This window comes from Pleurodeles waltl, chromosome 11, assembly GCF_031143425.1.
Source record: "Pleurodeles waltl isolate 20211129_DDA chromosome 11, aPleWal1.hap1.20221129, whole genome shotgun sequence".
In the NCBI taxonomy this organism is placed as follows: Eukaryota; Metazoa; Chordata; class Amphibia; order Caudata; family Salamandridae; genus Pleurodeles; species Pleurodeles waltl.
Window position 1 is genome coordinate 19,057,402 of NC_090450.1, and position 13,654 is coordinate 19,071,055.

The following is a 13,654-nucleotide window of genomic DNA, read 5'->3' on the forward strand; positions in this document are numbered from 1 at the left end:
AAACATTACGCTTGATTCGAGCTCATTCTTGGCATGTATATTTAAATATTTTGCTATTGTAATTCATGCATCTAATGATGCAGTAGCATTTCCACATTGCTGAGGTGAATAGCGCAGTGGGTTAAAGATGGACAGGAACGCAACATGAACTGCGTTCCTGGCTATTGTTCTACAAATGATCAAGGCCCATTGGAAGAAGCAAAATTTACAAACAGCCTGCTGTGTCATAAAGAGCTGGCAACTGTTCTGAGGACACCGTACTATTCATTTATAGATTTTGCACACACAGAACAAGTAGTTGATGGGTTGGAGGCACAAGGATGTAATATAAATGAGAAATTGAGAAAGCAAGCATAAAAAACTTAAAAGAGTGAGATAGAGGAAGGAAGTTTATGGTGGTGGAAATAAGAAGCATCTAATAAAAATAAATCCAGGTATAGTCTCATATTTTGCACTTCTGCCATTGAACACCATCTTAGCTCGTGCTGCTGAAAAACTTCGGACATATCATATATGTTTCTCTTGAGTATTTTTAATTAATCATTGGATACCTGTTGTGGTTTTTGGGTCAGTTGTTGTAATGTCAATTTCTCCTGAGCCACTTCCACTAAAGCCACTTCCTTCTGTTGGTTCTGGTGAAGCTACATAAGGAATTGTAGATCTTTCAGTGAATCTTGTCCCATATCCTAATAGAAATACATTGCAAAGAGAAATATTTAAACTGAGATGTTTTTGATAGTCATATTATAGTTTCAGTTAAGCAGTTGATACACATAAAAGGAATGCCTGACTGGTCAAATATAATTTATATGTATAGTGGTTGTTTATAACAATTTGTATATTCAATTGGTCAATTTTTTAAATAATGCAGTAAATGTAATACCAGTCAACCTGACAGATGACTTAGGAGTTTGTCTTACCCCACTTTCTTAACATCCTTTAATAGCAGGGTCCTAACACCATTGGAAAATACGTACAAGTTTAAGTTCAGTGGAAGTTTTGGTTAATCCGAAAAAAGAAATGCCATGGGACATAAAGGAAGAATTACCACAAAATGAAATCTGCAGTAATATTTGGAAATATTACAGCTTGATTTGAGCTCATTCTTGGCATGAATATTTAAATATTTTGAGGTTGTAATTCATGCATCTAATGATGCAGTAGCAGTTTCACATTGCTGAGGTGAATAGCGCAGTGGGATAAAGATGGACAGGAACGCAACATGAACTGCGTTTCTGGCTATTGTTTTACAAATGATCAAGGCCCATTGGAAGAAGCAACATTTTCAAACAGCCTGCTGTGTCATAAAGAGCTGGCAACTGGTCTGAGGACACCGTAATATTCATTTATAGATGTTGCACCCAGAGAACAAGTAGTTCAAGGGTGGGAGGCACAAGGATGTAACATAAATGAGAAATTGAGAAAGCTAGCATAAAAAACTTAAAAGAGTGAGATAGAGGAAGGAAGTGTATGGTGGTGGAAATAAGAAGCATCTAATAAAAATAAATCCAGGTATAGTCTCATATTTTGCACTTCTGCCATTGAACACCATCTTAGCTCGTGCCACTGAAAAACTTCGGACATATCAAAAATGTTTTTCTTGAGTATTTTTAATTAATCATTGGATACCTGTTGTGGTTTTTGGGGCAGTTGTTGTAATGTCAATTTCTCCTGAGCCACTTCCACTAAAGCCACTTCCTTCTGTTGGTTCTGGTGAAGTCACAGAAGGAATGGTAGATCTTTCAGTGAATCTTGTTCCATATCCTAATAGAAAAACATTGCAAAGAGAAATCTTTAAAGTGAGATGTTTTTGATAGTCATATTAGAGTTTCAGTTAAGCAGTTGACACACATAAAAGGGATGCCTGACTGGACAAATATAATTTATAAGCTTGTTGTTTATAATAATTTGTATATTTAATTGGCCATTTCATTTTTTAAATAATTCACTAAATGTAATACCAGTCACTCTGACAGATGACATAGGAGATTATCTTACCCCACTTTCTTAACATCCTTCAATGGCAGGGCCACAACACCATTGGAAAATATGTACAAGTTTAAGTTCAGTGGAAGTTTTAGTTAATACGAAAAAAAGAAATTCCATGGGACATAAAAGAGGAATTATCACAAACTGGAATGTGCAGTAATATTTGGAAATATTACAGCTAGATTTAAACTATTCTTGGCATGTCTATTTAAATATTTTGAGGTTGTAATTCCTTCATCTAATGATGCAGTTGCAGTTCCACATTCCTGAGGTGAATAGGGCAGTGGGTGAAAGATGGACAGGAACGCAATATGAGCTGCATTCCTGGCTATTGTTCCACAAATGATCAAGGCCCATTGGAAGAAGCAAAACTTACAAACAGCCTGCTGTGTCATAAAGTGCTGGCAACTGGTATGAAGACAGAGTAATATTCATTTATGGATGTTGCACGCTCACAACAAGTAGTTGATGGGTGGGAGGCACAAGGATATAATATATATGAGAAATTGAGAAACTGGCATAAAAAAACCTAAAGAGCGAGATAGAGGAAGGAAGTGTATGGGGGTGGAAATAAGAAGCATCTAATAAAAATAAATCCAGGTATAGTCTCATATTTTGCACTTCTGCCATTGAACACCATCTTAGCTCGTGCCACTGAAAAACTTCGGACATATCAAAAATGTTTTTCTTGAGTATTTTTAATTAATCATTGGATACCTGTTGTGGTTTTTGGGGCAGTTGTTGTAATGTCAATTTCTCCTGAGCCACTTCCACTAAAGCCACTTCCTTCTGTTGGTTCTGGTGAAGTCACAGAAGGAATTGTAGATCTTTCAGTGAATCTTGTTCCATATCCTAATAGAAAAACATTGCAAAGAGAAATCTTTAAAGTGAGATGTTTTTGATAGTCATATTAGAGTTTCAGTTAAGCAGTTGACACACATAAAAGGGATGCCTGACTGGACAAATATAATTTATATGCTTGTTGTTTATAATAATTTGTATATTTAATTGGCCATTTCATTTTTTAAATAATTCACTAAATGTAATACCAGTCACTCTGACAGATGACTTAGGAGATTCTCTTACCCCACTTTCTTAACATCCTTCAATGGCAGGGCCACAACACCATTGGAAAATATGTGCAAGTTTAAGTTCAGTGGAAGTTTTAGTTAATACGAAAAAAAGAAATTCCATGGGACATAAAAGAGGAATTATCACAAACTGGAATGTGCAGTAATATTTGGAAATATTACAGCTAGATTTAATCTATTCTTGGCATGTCTAGTTAAATATTTTGAGGTTGTAATTCCTTCATCTAATGATGCAGTTGCAGTTCCACATTCCTGAGGTGAATAGGGCAGTGGGTGAAAGATGGACAGGAACGCAATATGAGAAGCATTCCTGGCTATTGTTCCACAAATGATCAAGGCCCATTGGAAGAAGCAAAACTTACAAACAGCCTGCTGTGTCATAAAGTGCTGGCAACTGGTATGAAGACAGAGTAATATTCATTTATGGATGTTGCACGCTCACAACAAGTAGTTGATGGGTGGGAGGCACAAGGATATAATATAAATGAGAAATTGAGAAAGCTGGCATAAAAAAACCTAAAGAGCGAGATAGAGGAAGGAAGTGTATGGTGGTGGAAATAAGAAGCATCTAATAAAAATAAATCAAGGGATAGTCTGATATTTTGCATTTCTTCCACTGAACACCATCTTTGATATGCCGCTGAAAAACTTCGGACATATCAAATATGTTGTTCTTGATTATTTTTAATTAATTATTGGATACCTGTTGTGGTTTTTGTGGCAGTTGTTGTAATGTCAATTTCTCCTGAGCCACTTCCACTAAAGCCACTTCCTTCCGTTGGTTCTGGTGAAGTCACAGAAGGAATTGCAGATCTTTCAGTGAATTTTGTTCCATATCCTAATAGAAAAACATTGCAAAGAGAAATATTTAAACTGAGATGTTTTTGATAGTCATATTAGAGTTTCAGTTAAGTAGTAGACACACATAAAAGGAATGCCTAACTGGTCAAATATCATTTATAAGCATAGTGGTTGTTTATAATAATTTGCATATTCAAGTGGTCATTTTTTAAATAATGCAGTAAATGTAATAGCAGTCAAACTGACAGATGACTTGGGAGTTTCTCTTACCCCACGTTCTTAACATCCTTTAATAGCAGGGCCCTAACACCATTGGAAAACACGTACAAGTTTAAGTTCAGTGGACGTTTTGGTTAAAACGGAAAAAATAAATGCCATAGGACATAAAGGAAGAAGTACCACAAACTGGTATCTGCAGTAATATCTGGAAATATTACAGCTTGATTCGAGCTCATTCTTCGCATGTATATTTAAATATTTTGCGGTTGAAAATTCATGCATCTAATGATGCAGTAGCATTTCCACATTGCTGAGGTGAATAGCGCAGTGGGTTAAAGATGGACAGGAACGCAACATGAACTGCATTCCTGGCTATTGTTCTACAAATGATCAAGGCCCATTGGAAGAAGCAACATTTTCAAACAGCCTGCTGTGTCATAAAGAGCTGGCAACTGGTCTGAGGACATCGTAATATTCATCTATAGATGTTGCACCCAGAGAACAAGTAGTTCAAGGGTGGGAGGCACAAGGATGTAATATAAATGAGAAATTGAGAAAGCAAGCATAAAAAACTTAAAAGAGTGAGATAGAGGAAGGAAGTGTATGGTGGCGGAAATAAGAAGCATCTAATAAAAATAAATCAAGGTATAGTCTCATATTTTGCACTTCTGCCATTGAACACCATCTTAGCTCGTGCTGCTGAAAAACTTCGGACATATCATATATGTTTCTCTTGAGTATTTTTAATTAATCATTGGATACCTGTTGTGGTTTTTGGGTCAGTTGTTGTAATGTCAATTTCTCCTGAGCCACTTCCACTAAAGCCACTTCCTTCTGTTGGTTCTGGTGAAGCTACATAAGGAATTGTAGATCTTTCAGTGAATCTTGTCCCATATCCTAATAGAAATACATTGCAAAGAGAAATATTTAAACTGAGATGTTTTTGATAGTCATATTATAGTTTCAGTTAAGCAGTTGATACACATAAAAGGAATGCCTGACTGGTCAAATATAATTTATATGTATAGTGGTTGTTTATAACAATTTGTATATTCAATTGGTCAATTTTTTAAATAATGCAGTAAATGTAATACCAGTCAACCTGACAGATGACTTAGGAGTTTGTCTTACCCCACTTTCTTAACATCCTTTAATAGCAGGGTCCTAACACCATTGGAAAATACGTACAAGTTTAAGTTCAGTGGAAGTTTTGGTTAATCCGAAAAAAGAAATGCCATGGGACATAAAGGAAGAATTACCACAAAATGAAATCTGCAGTAATATTTGGAAATATTACAGCTTGATTTGAGCTCATTCTTGGCATGAATATTTAAATATTTTGAGGTTGTAATTCATGCATCTAATGATGCAGTAGCAGTTTCACATTGCTGAGGTGAATAGCGCAGTGGGATAAAGATGGACAGGAACGCAACATGAACTGCGTTTCTGGCTATTGTTTTACAAATGATCAAGGCCCATTGGAAGAAGCAACATTTTCAAACAGCCTGCTGTGTCATAAAGAGCTGGCAACTGGTCTGAGGACATCGTAATATTCATCTATAGATGTTGCACCCAGAGAACAAGTAGTTCAAGGGTGGGAGGCACAAGGATGTAATATAAATGAGAAATTGAGAAAGCAAGCATAAAAAACTTAAAAGAGTGAGATAGAGGAAGGAAGTGTATGGTGGCGGAAATAAGAAGCATCTAATAAAAATAAATCCAGGTATAGTCTCATATTTTGCACTTCTGCCATTGAACACCATCTTAGCTCGTGCTGCTGAAAAACTTCGGACATATCATATATGTTTCTCTTGAGTATTTTTAATTAATCATTGGATACCTGTTGTGGTTTTTGGGTCAGTTGTTGTAATGTCAATTTCTCCTGAGCCACTTCCACTAAAGCCACTTCCTTCTGTTGGTTCTGGTGAAGCTACATAAGGAATTGTAGATCTTTCAGTGAATCTTGTTCCATATCCTAATAGAAATACATTGCAAAGAGAAATATTTAAACTGAGATGTTTTTGATAGTCATATTATAGTTTCAGTTAAGCAGTTGATACACATAAAAGGAATGCCTGACTGGTCAAATATAATTTATATGTATAGTGGTTGTTTATAAGAATTTGTATATTCAAGTGGTCATTTTTTTAAATAATGCAGTAAATGTAATACCAGTCAACCTGACAGATGACTTAGGAGTTTGTCTTACCCCACTTTCTTAACATCCTTTAATAGCAGGGTCCTAACACCATTGGAAAATACGTACAAGTTTAAGTTCAGTGGAAGTTGTGGTTAATCCGAAAAAAGAAATGCCATGGGACATAAAGGAAGAATTACCACAAAATGAAATCTGCAGTAATATTTGGAAATATTACAGCTTGATTTGAGCTCATTCTTGGCATGAATATTTAAATATTTTGAGGTTGTAATTCATGCATCTAATGATGCAGTAGCAGTTTCACATTGCTGAGGTGAATAGCGCAGTGGGACAAAGATGGACAGGAACGCAACATGAACTGCGTTTCTGGCTATTGTTTTACAAATGATCAAGGCCCATTGGAAGAAGCAACATTTTCAAACAGCCTGCTGTGTCATAAAGAGCTGGCAACTGGTCTGAGGACACCGTAATATTCATTTATAGATGTTGCACCCAGAGAACAAGTAGTTCAAGGGTGGGAGGCACAAGGATGTAATATAAATGAGAAATTGAGAAAGCTAGCATAAAAAACTTAAAAGAGTGAGATAGAGGAAGGAAGTGTATGGTGGTGGAAATAAGAAGCATCTAATAAAAATAAATCCAGGTATAGTCTCATATTTTGCACTTCTGCCATTGAACACCATCTTAGCTCGTGCCACTGAAAAACTTCGGACATATCAAAAATGTTTTTCTTGAGTATTTTTAATTAATCATTGGATACCTGTTGTGGTTTTTGGGGCAGTTGTTGTAATGTCAATTTCTCCTGAGCCACTTCCACTAAAGCCACTTCCTTCTGTTGGTTCTGGTGAAGTCACAGAAGGAATGGTAGATCTTTCAGTGAATCTTGTTCCATATCCTAATAGAAAAACATTGCAAAGAGAAATCTTTAAAGTGAGATTTTTTTGATAGTCATATTAGAGTTTCAGTTAAGCAGTTGACACACATAAAAGGGATGCCTGACTGGACAAATATAATTTATATGCTTGTTGTTTATAATAATTTGTATATTTAATTGGCCATTTCATTTTTTAAATAATTCACTAAATGTAATACCAGTCACTCTGACAGATGACATAGGAGATTATCTTACCCCACTTTCTTAACATCCTTCAATGGCAGGGCCACAACACCATTGGAAAATATGTACAAGTTTAAGTTCAGTGGAAGTTTTAGTTAATACGAAAAAAAGAAATTCCATGGGACACAAAAGAGGAATTATCACAAAGTGGAATGTGCAGTAATATTTGGAAATATTACAGCTAGATTTAATCTATTCTTGGCATGTCTATTTAAATATTTTGAGGTTGTAATTCCTTCATCTAATGATGCAGTTGCAGTTCCACATTCCTGAGGTGAATAGGGCAGTGGGTGAAAGATGGACAGGAACGCAATATGAGCTGCATTCCTGGCTATTGTTCCACAAATGATCAAGGCCCATTGGAAGAAGCAAAACTTACAAACAGCCTGCTGTGTCATAAAGTGCTGGCAACTGGTATGAAGAAAGAGTAATATTCATTTATGGATGTTGCACGCTCAAAACAAGTAGTTGATGGGTGGGAGGCACATGGATATAATATATATGAGAAATTGAGAAAGCTGGCATAAAAAAACCTAAAGAGCGAGATAGAGGAAGGAAGTGTATGGTGGTGGAAATAAGAAGCATCTAATAAAAATAAATCAAGGGATAGTCTGATATTTTGCATTTCTTCCACTGAACACCATCTTTGATATGCTGCTGAAAAACTTCGGACATATCAAATATGTTGTTCTTGATTATTTTTAAGTAATTATTGGATACCTGTTGTGGTTTTTGTGGCAGGTGTTGTAATGTCAATTTCTCCTGAGCCACTTCCACTAAAGCCACTTCCTTCCGTTGGTTCTGGTGAAGTCACAGAAGGAATTGCAGATCTTTCAGTGAATTTTGTTCCATATCCTAATAGAAAAACATTGCAAAGAGAAATATTTAAAGTGAGATGTTTTTGATAGTCATATTAGAGTTTCAGGTAAGCAGTAGATAAACATAAAAGGGATGCCTAACTGGTCAAATATCATTTATATGCATAGTGGTTGTTTATAATAATTTGCATATTCAATTGGTCATTTTTTAAATAATGCAGTAAATGTAATAGCAGGCAAACTGACAGATGACTTAGGAGTTTCTCTTACCCCACGTTCTCAACACCCTTTACTAGCAGGGCCCTAACACCACTGGAAAAAATTTACAAGTTTAAGTTAAGTGGACGTTTTGGTTAAAATGAAAAAAAGAAATGCCATGGGACATAAAGGAAGAATTACCACAAACTGGAATCTGCAGTAATATCTGGAAACATTACATCTTGAATCGAGCTCATTCTTGGCATGTATATTTAAATATTTTGCGGTTGTAGTTCATGCATCTAATGATGCAGTAGCATTTCCACATTGCTGAGGTGAATAGCGCAGTGGGTTAAAGATGGACAGGAACACAACATGAACTGCGTTCCTGGCTATTGTTCTACAAATGATCAAGGCCCATTGGAAGAAGCAACATTTTCAAACAGCCTGCTGTGTCATAAAGAGCTGGCAACTGGTCTGAGGACATCGTAATATTCATCTATAGATGTTGCACCCAGAGAACAAGTAGTTCAAGGGTGGGAGGCACAAGGATGTAATATAAATGAGAAATTGAGAAAGCAAGCATAAAAAACTTAAAAGAGTGAGATAGAGGAAGGAAGTGTATGGTGGCGGAAATAAGAAGCATCTAATAAAAATAAATCCAGGTATAGTCTCATATTTTGCACTTCTGCCATTGAACACCATCTTAGCTCGTGCTGCTGAAAAACTTCGGACATATCATATATGTTTCTCTTGAGTATTTTTAATCAATCATTGGATACCTGTTGTGGTTTTTGGGTCAGTTGTTGTAATGTCAATTTCTCCTGAGCCACTTCCACTAAAGCCACTTCCTTCTGTTGGTTCTGGTGAAGCTACATAAGGAATTGTAGATCTTTCAGTGAATCTTGTTCCATATCCTAATAGAAATACATTGCAAAGAGAAATATTTAAACTGAGATGTTTTTGATAGTCATATTATAGTTTCAGTTAAGCAGTTGATACACATAAAAGGAATGCCTGACTGGTCAAATATAATTTATATGTATAGTGGTTGTTTATAACAATTTGTATATTCAATTGGTCAATTTTTTAAATAATGCAGTAAATGTAATACCAGTCAACCTGACAGATGACTTAGGAGTTTGTCTTACCCCACTTTCTTAACATCCTTTAATAGCAGGGTCCTAACACCATTGGAAAATACGTACAAGTTTAAGTTCAGTGGAAGTTTTGGTTAATCCGAAAAAAGAAATGCCATGGGACATAAAGGAAGAATTACCAGAAAATGAAATCTGCAATACGTACAAGTTTAAGTTCAGTGGAAGTTTTGGTTAATCCGAAAAAAGAAATGCCATGGGACATAAAGGAAGAATTACCACAAAATGAAATCTGCAGTAATATTTGGAAATATTACAGCTTGATTTGAGCTCATTCTTGGCATGAATATTTAAATATTTTGAGGTTGTAATTCATGCATCTAATGATGCAGTAGCAGTTTCACATTGCTGAGGTGAATAGCGCAGTGGGATAAAGATGGACAGGAACGCAACATGAACTGCGTTTCTGGCTATTGTTTTACAAATGATCAAGGCCCATTGGAAGAAGCAACATTTTCAAACAGCCTGCTGTGTCATAAAGAGCTGGCAACTGGTCTGAGGACACCGTAATATTCATTTATAGATGTTGCACCCAGAGAACAAGTAGTTCAAGGGTGGGAGGCACAAGGATGTAATATAAATGAGAAATTGAGAAAGCTAGCATAAAAAACTTAAAAGAGTGAGATAGAGGAAGGAAGTGTATGGTGGTGGAAATAAGAAGCATCTAATAAAAATAAATCCAGGTATAGTCTCATATTTTGCACTTCTGCCATTGAACACCATCTTAGCTCGTGCCACTGAAAAACTTCGGACATATCAAAAATGTTTTTCTTGAGTATTTTTAATTAATCATTGGATACCTGTTGTGGTTTTTGGGGCAGTTGTTGTAATGTCAATTTCTCCTGAGCCACTTCCACTAAAGCCACTTCCTTCTGTTGGTTCTGGTGAAGTCACAGAAGGAATTGTAGATCTTTCAGTGAATCTTGTTCTATATCCTAATAGAAAAACATTGCAAAGAGAAATCTTTAAAGTGAGATGTTTTTGATAGTCATATTAGAGTTTCAGTTAAGCAGTTGACACACATAAAAGGGATGCCTGACTGGACAAATATAATTTATATGCTTGTTGTTTATAATAATTTGTATATTTAATTGGCCATTTCATTTTTTAAATAATTCACTAAATGTAATACCAGTCACTCTGACAGATGACTTAGGAGATTCTCTTACCCCACTTTCTTAACATCCTTCAATGGCAGGGCCACAACACCATTGGAAAATATGTGCAAGTTTAAGTTCAGTGGAAGTTTTAGTTAATACGAAAAAAAGAAATTCCATGGGACATAAAAGAGGAATTATCACAAACTGGAATGTGCAGTAATATTTGGAAATATTACAGCTAGATTTAATCTATTCTTGGCATGTCTATTTAAATATTTTGAGGTTGTAATTCCTTCATCTAATGATGCAGTTGCAGTTCCACATTCCTGAGGTGAATAGGGCAGTGGGTGAAAGATGGACAGGAACGCAATATGAGAAGCATTCCTGGCTATTGTTCCACAAATGATCAAGGCCCATTGGAAGAAGCAAAACTTACAAACAGCCTGCTGTGTCATAAAGTGCTGGCAACTGGTATGAAGACAGAGTAATATTCATTTATGGATGTTGCACGCTCACAACAAGTAGTTGATGGGTGGGAGGCACAAGGATATAATATAAATGAGAAATTGAGAAAGCTGGCATAAAAAAACCTAAAGAGCGAGATAGAGGAAGGAAGTGTATGGTGGTGGAAATAAGAAGCATCTAATAAAAATAAATCAAGGGATAGTCTGATATTTTGCATTTCTTCCACTGAACACCATCTTTGATATGCCGCTGAAAAACTTCGGACATATCAAATATGTTGTTCTTGATTATTTTTAATTAATTATTGGATACCTGTTGTGGTTTTTGTGGCAGTTGTTGTAATGTCAATTTCTCCTGAGCCACTTCCACTAAAGCCACTTCCTTCCGTTGGTTCTGGTGAAGTCACAGAAGGAATTGCAGATCTTTCAGTGATTTTTGTTCCATATCCTAATAGAAAAACATTGCAAAGAGAAATATTTAAACTGAGATGTTTTTGATAGTCATATTAGAGTTTCAGTTAAGTAGTAGACACACATAAAAGGAATGCCTAACTGGTCAAATATCATTTATAAGCATAGTGGTTGTTTATAATAATTTGCATATTCAAGTGGTCATTTTTTAAATAATGCAGTAAATGTAATAGCAGTCAAACTGACAGATGACTTGGGAGTTTCTCTTACCCCACGTTCTTAACATGCTTTAATAGCAGGGCCCTAACACCATTGGAAAACACGTACAAGTTTAAGTTCAGTGGACGTTTTGGTTAAAACGAAAAAAAGAAATGCCATGGGACATAAAGGAAGAAGTACCACAAACTGGTATCTGCAGTAATATTTGGAAATATTACAGCTTGATTCGAGCTCATTCTTCGCATGTATATTTAAATATTTTGCGGTTGTAATTCATGCATCTAATGATGCAGTAGCATTTCCACATTGCTGAGGTGAATAGCGCAGTGGGTTAAAGATGGACAGGAACGCAACATGAACTGCGTTTCTGGCTATTGTTTTACAAATGATCAAGGCCCATGGGAAGAAGCAACATTTTCAAACAGCCTGCTGTATCATAAAGAGCTGGCAACTGGTCTGAGGACATCGTAATATTCATTTATAGATGTTGCACCCAGAGAACAAGTAGTTCAAGGGTGGGAGGCACAAGGATGTAATATAAATGAGAAATTGAGAAAGCAAGCATAAAAAACTTAAAAGAGTGAGATAGAGGAAGGAAGTGTATGGTGGTGGAAATAAGAAGCATCTAATAAAAATAAATCCAGGTATAGTCTCATATTTTGCACTTCTGCCATTGAACACCATCTTAGCTCGTGCCACTGAAAAACTTCGGACATATCAAAAATGTTTTTCTTGAGTAGTTTTAATTAATCATTGGATACCTGTTGTGGTTTTTGGGGCAGTTGTTGTAATGTCAATTTCTCCTGAGCCACTTCCACTAAAGCCACTTCCTTCTGTTGGTTCTGGTGAAGTCACAGAAGGAATGGTAGATCTTTCAGTGAATCTTGTTCCATATCCTAATAGAAAAACATTGCAAAGAGAAATCTTTAAAGTGAGATGTTTTTGATAGTCATATTAGAGTTTCAGTTAAGCAGTTGACACACATAAAAGGGATGCCTGACTGGACAAATATAATTTATATGCGTGTTGTTTATAATAATTTGTATATTTAATTGGCCATTTCATTTTTTAAATAATTCACTAAATGTAATACCAGTCACTCTGACAGATGACATAGGAGATTCTCTTACCCCACTTTCTTAACATCCTTCAATGGCAGGGCCACAACACCATTGGAAAATATGTACAAGTTTAAGTTCAGTGGAAGTTTTAGTTAATACGAAAAAAAGAAATTCCATGGGACATAAAAGAGGAATTATCACAAACTGGAATCTGCAGTAATATTTGGAAATATTACAGCTAGATTTAATCTATTCTTGGCATGTCTATTTAAATATTTTGAGGTTGTAATTCCTTCATCTAATGATGCAGTTGCAGTTCCACATTCCTGAGGTGAATAGGGCAGTGGGTGAAAGATCGACAGGAACGCAATATGAGCTGCATTCCTGGCTATTGTTCCACAAATGATCAAGGCCCATTGGAAGAAGCAAAACTTACAAACAGCCTGCTGTGTCATAAAGTGATGGCAACTGGTATGAAGACAGAGTAATATTCATTTATGGATGTTGCACGCTCACAACAAGTAGTTGATGGGTGGGAGGCACAAGGATATAATATAAATGAGAAATTGAGAAAGCTGGCATAAAAAAACCTAAAGAGCGAGATAGAGGAAGGAAGTGTATGGTGGTGGAAATAAGAAGCATCTAATAAAAATAAATCAAGGGATAGTCTGATATTTTGCATTTCTTCCACTGAACACCATCTTTGATATGCCGCTGAAAAACTTCGGACATATCAAATATGTTGTTCTTGATTATTTTTAATTAATTATTGGATACCTGTTGTGGTTTTTGTGGCAGTTGTTGTAATGTCAATTTCTCCTGAGCCACTTCCACTAAAGCCACTTCCTTCC

General features: G+C 35.9%; 1 protein-coding gene across 1 annotated transcript in view; it reads right to left on the reverse strand.

Annotated features, from left to right (window-relative positions):
• Positions 1-12,888, reverse strand: part of LOC138265053 (putative per-hexamer repeat protein 5) — a 52,357-nt gene extending 39,469 nt beyond the window's left edge. Inside the window, exons 1-13 of the mRNA XM_069212600.1 lie at positions 12,873-12,888; positions 12,504-12,638; positions 11,426-11,560; positions 10,349-10,483; positions 9,174-9,308; positions 8,096-8,230; positions 7,019-7,153; positions 5,941-6,075; positions 4,863-4,997; positions 3,784-3,918; positions 2,707-2,841; positions 1,630-1,764; positions 552-686 (exon numbers count right to left, since the gene is read on the reverse strand). Of these exons, the coding sequence (XP_069068701.1) occupies positions 552-686; positions 1,630-1,764; positions 2,707-2,841; positions 3,784-3,918; positions 4,863-4,997; positions 5,941-6,075; positions 7,019-7,153; positions 8,096-8,230; positions 9,174-9,308; positions 10,349-10,483; positions 11,426-11,560; positions 12,504-12,638; positions 12,873-12,888 (1,636 nt within the window). The remainder of the gene's footprint in view (positions 1-551; positions 687-1,629; positions 1,765-2,706; positions 2,842-3,783; positions 3,919-4,862; positions 4,998-5,940; positions 6,076-7,018; positions 7,154-8,095; positions 8,231-9,173; positions 9,309-10,348; positions 10,484-11,425; positions 11,561-12,503; positions 12,639-12,872) is intronic.
• Between the last annotated feature and the right edge of the window lie 766 nt (positions 12,889-13,654).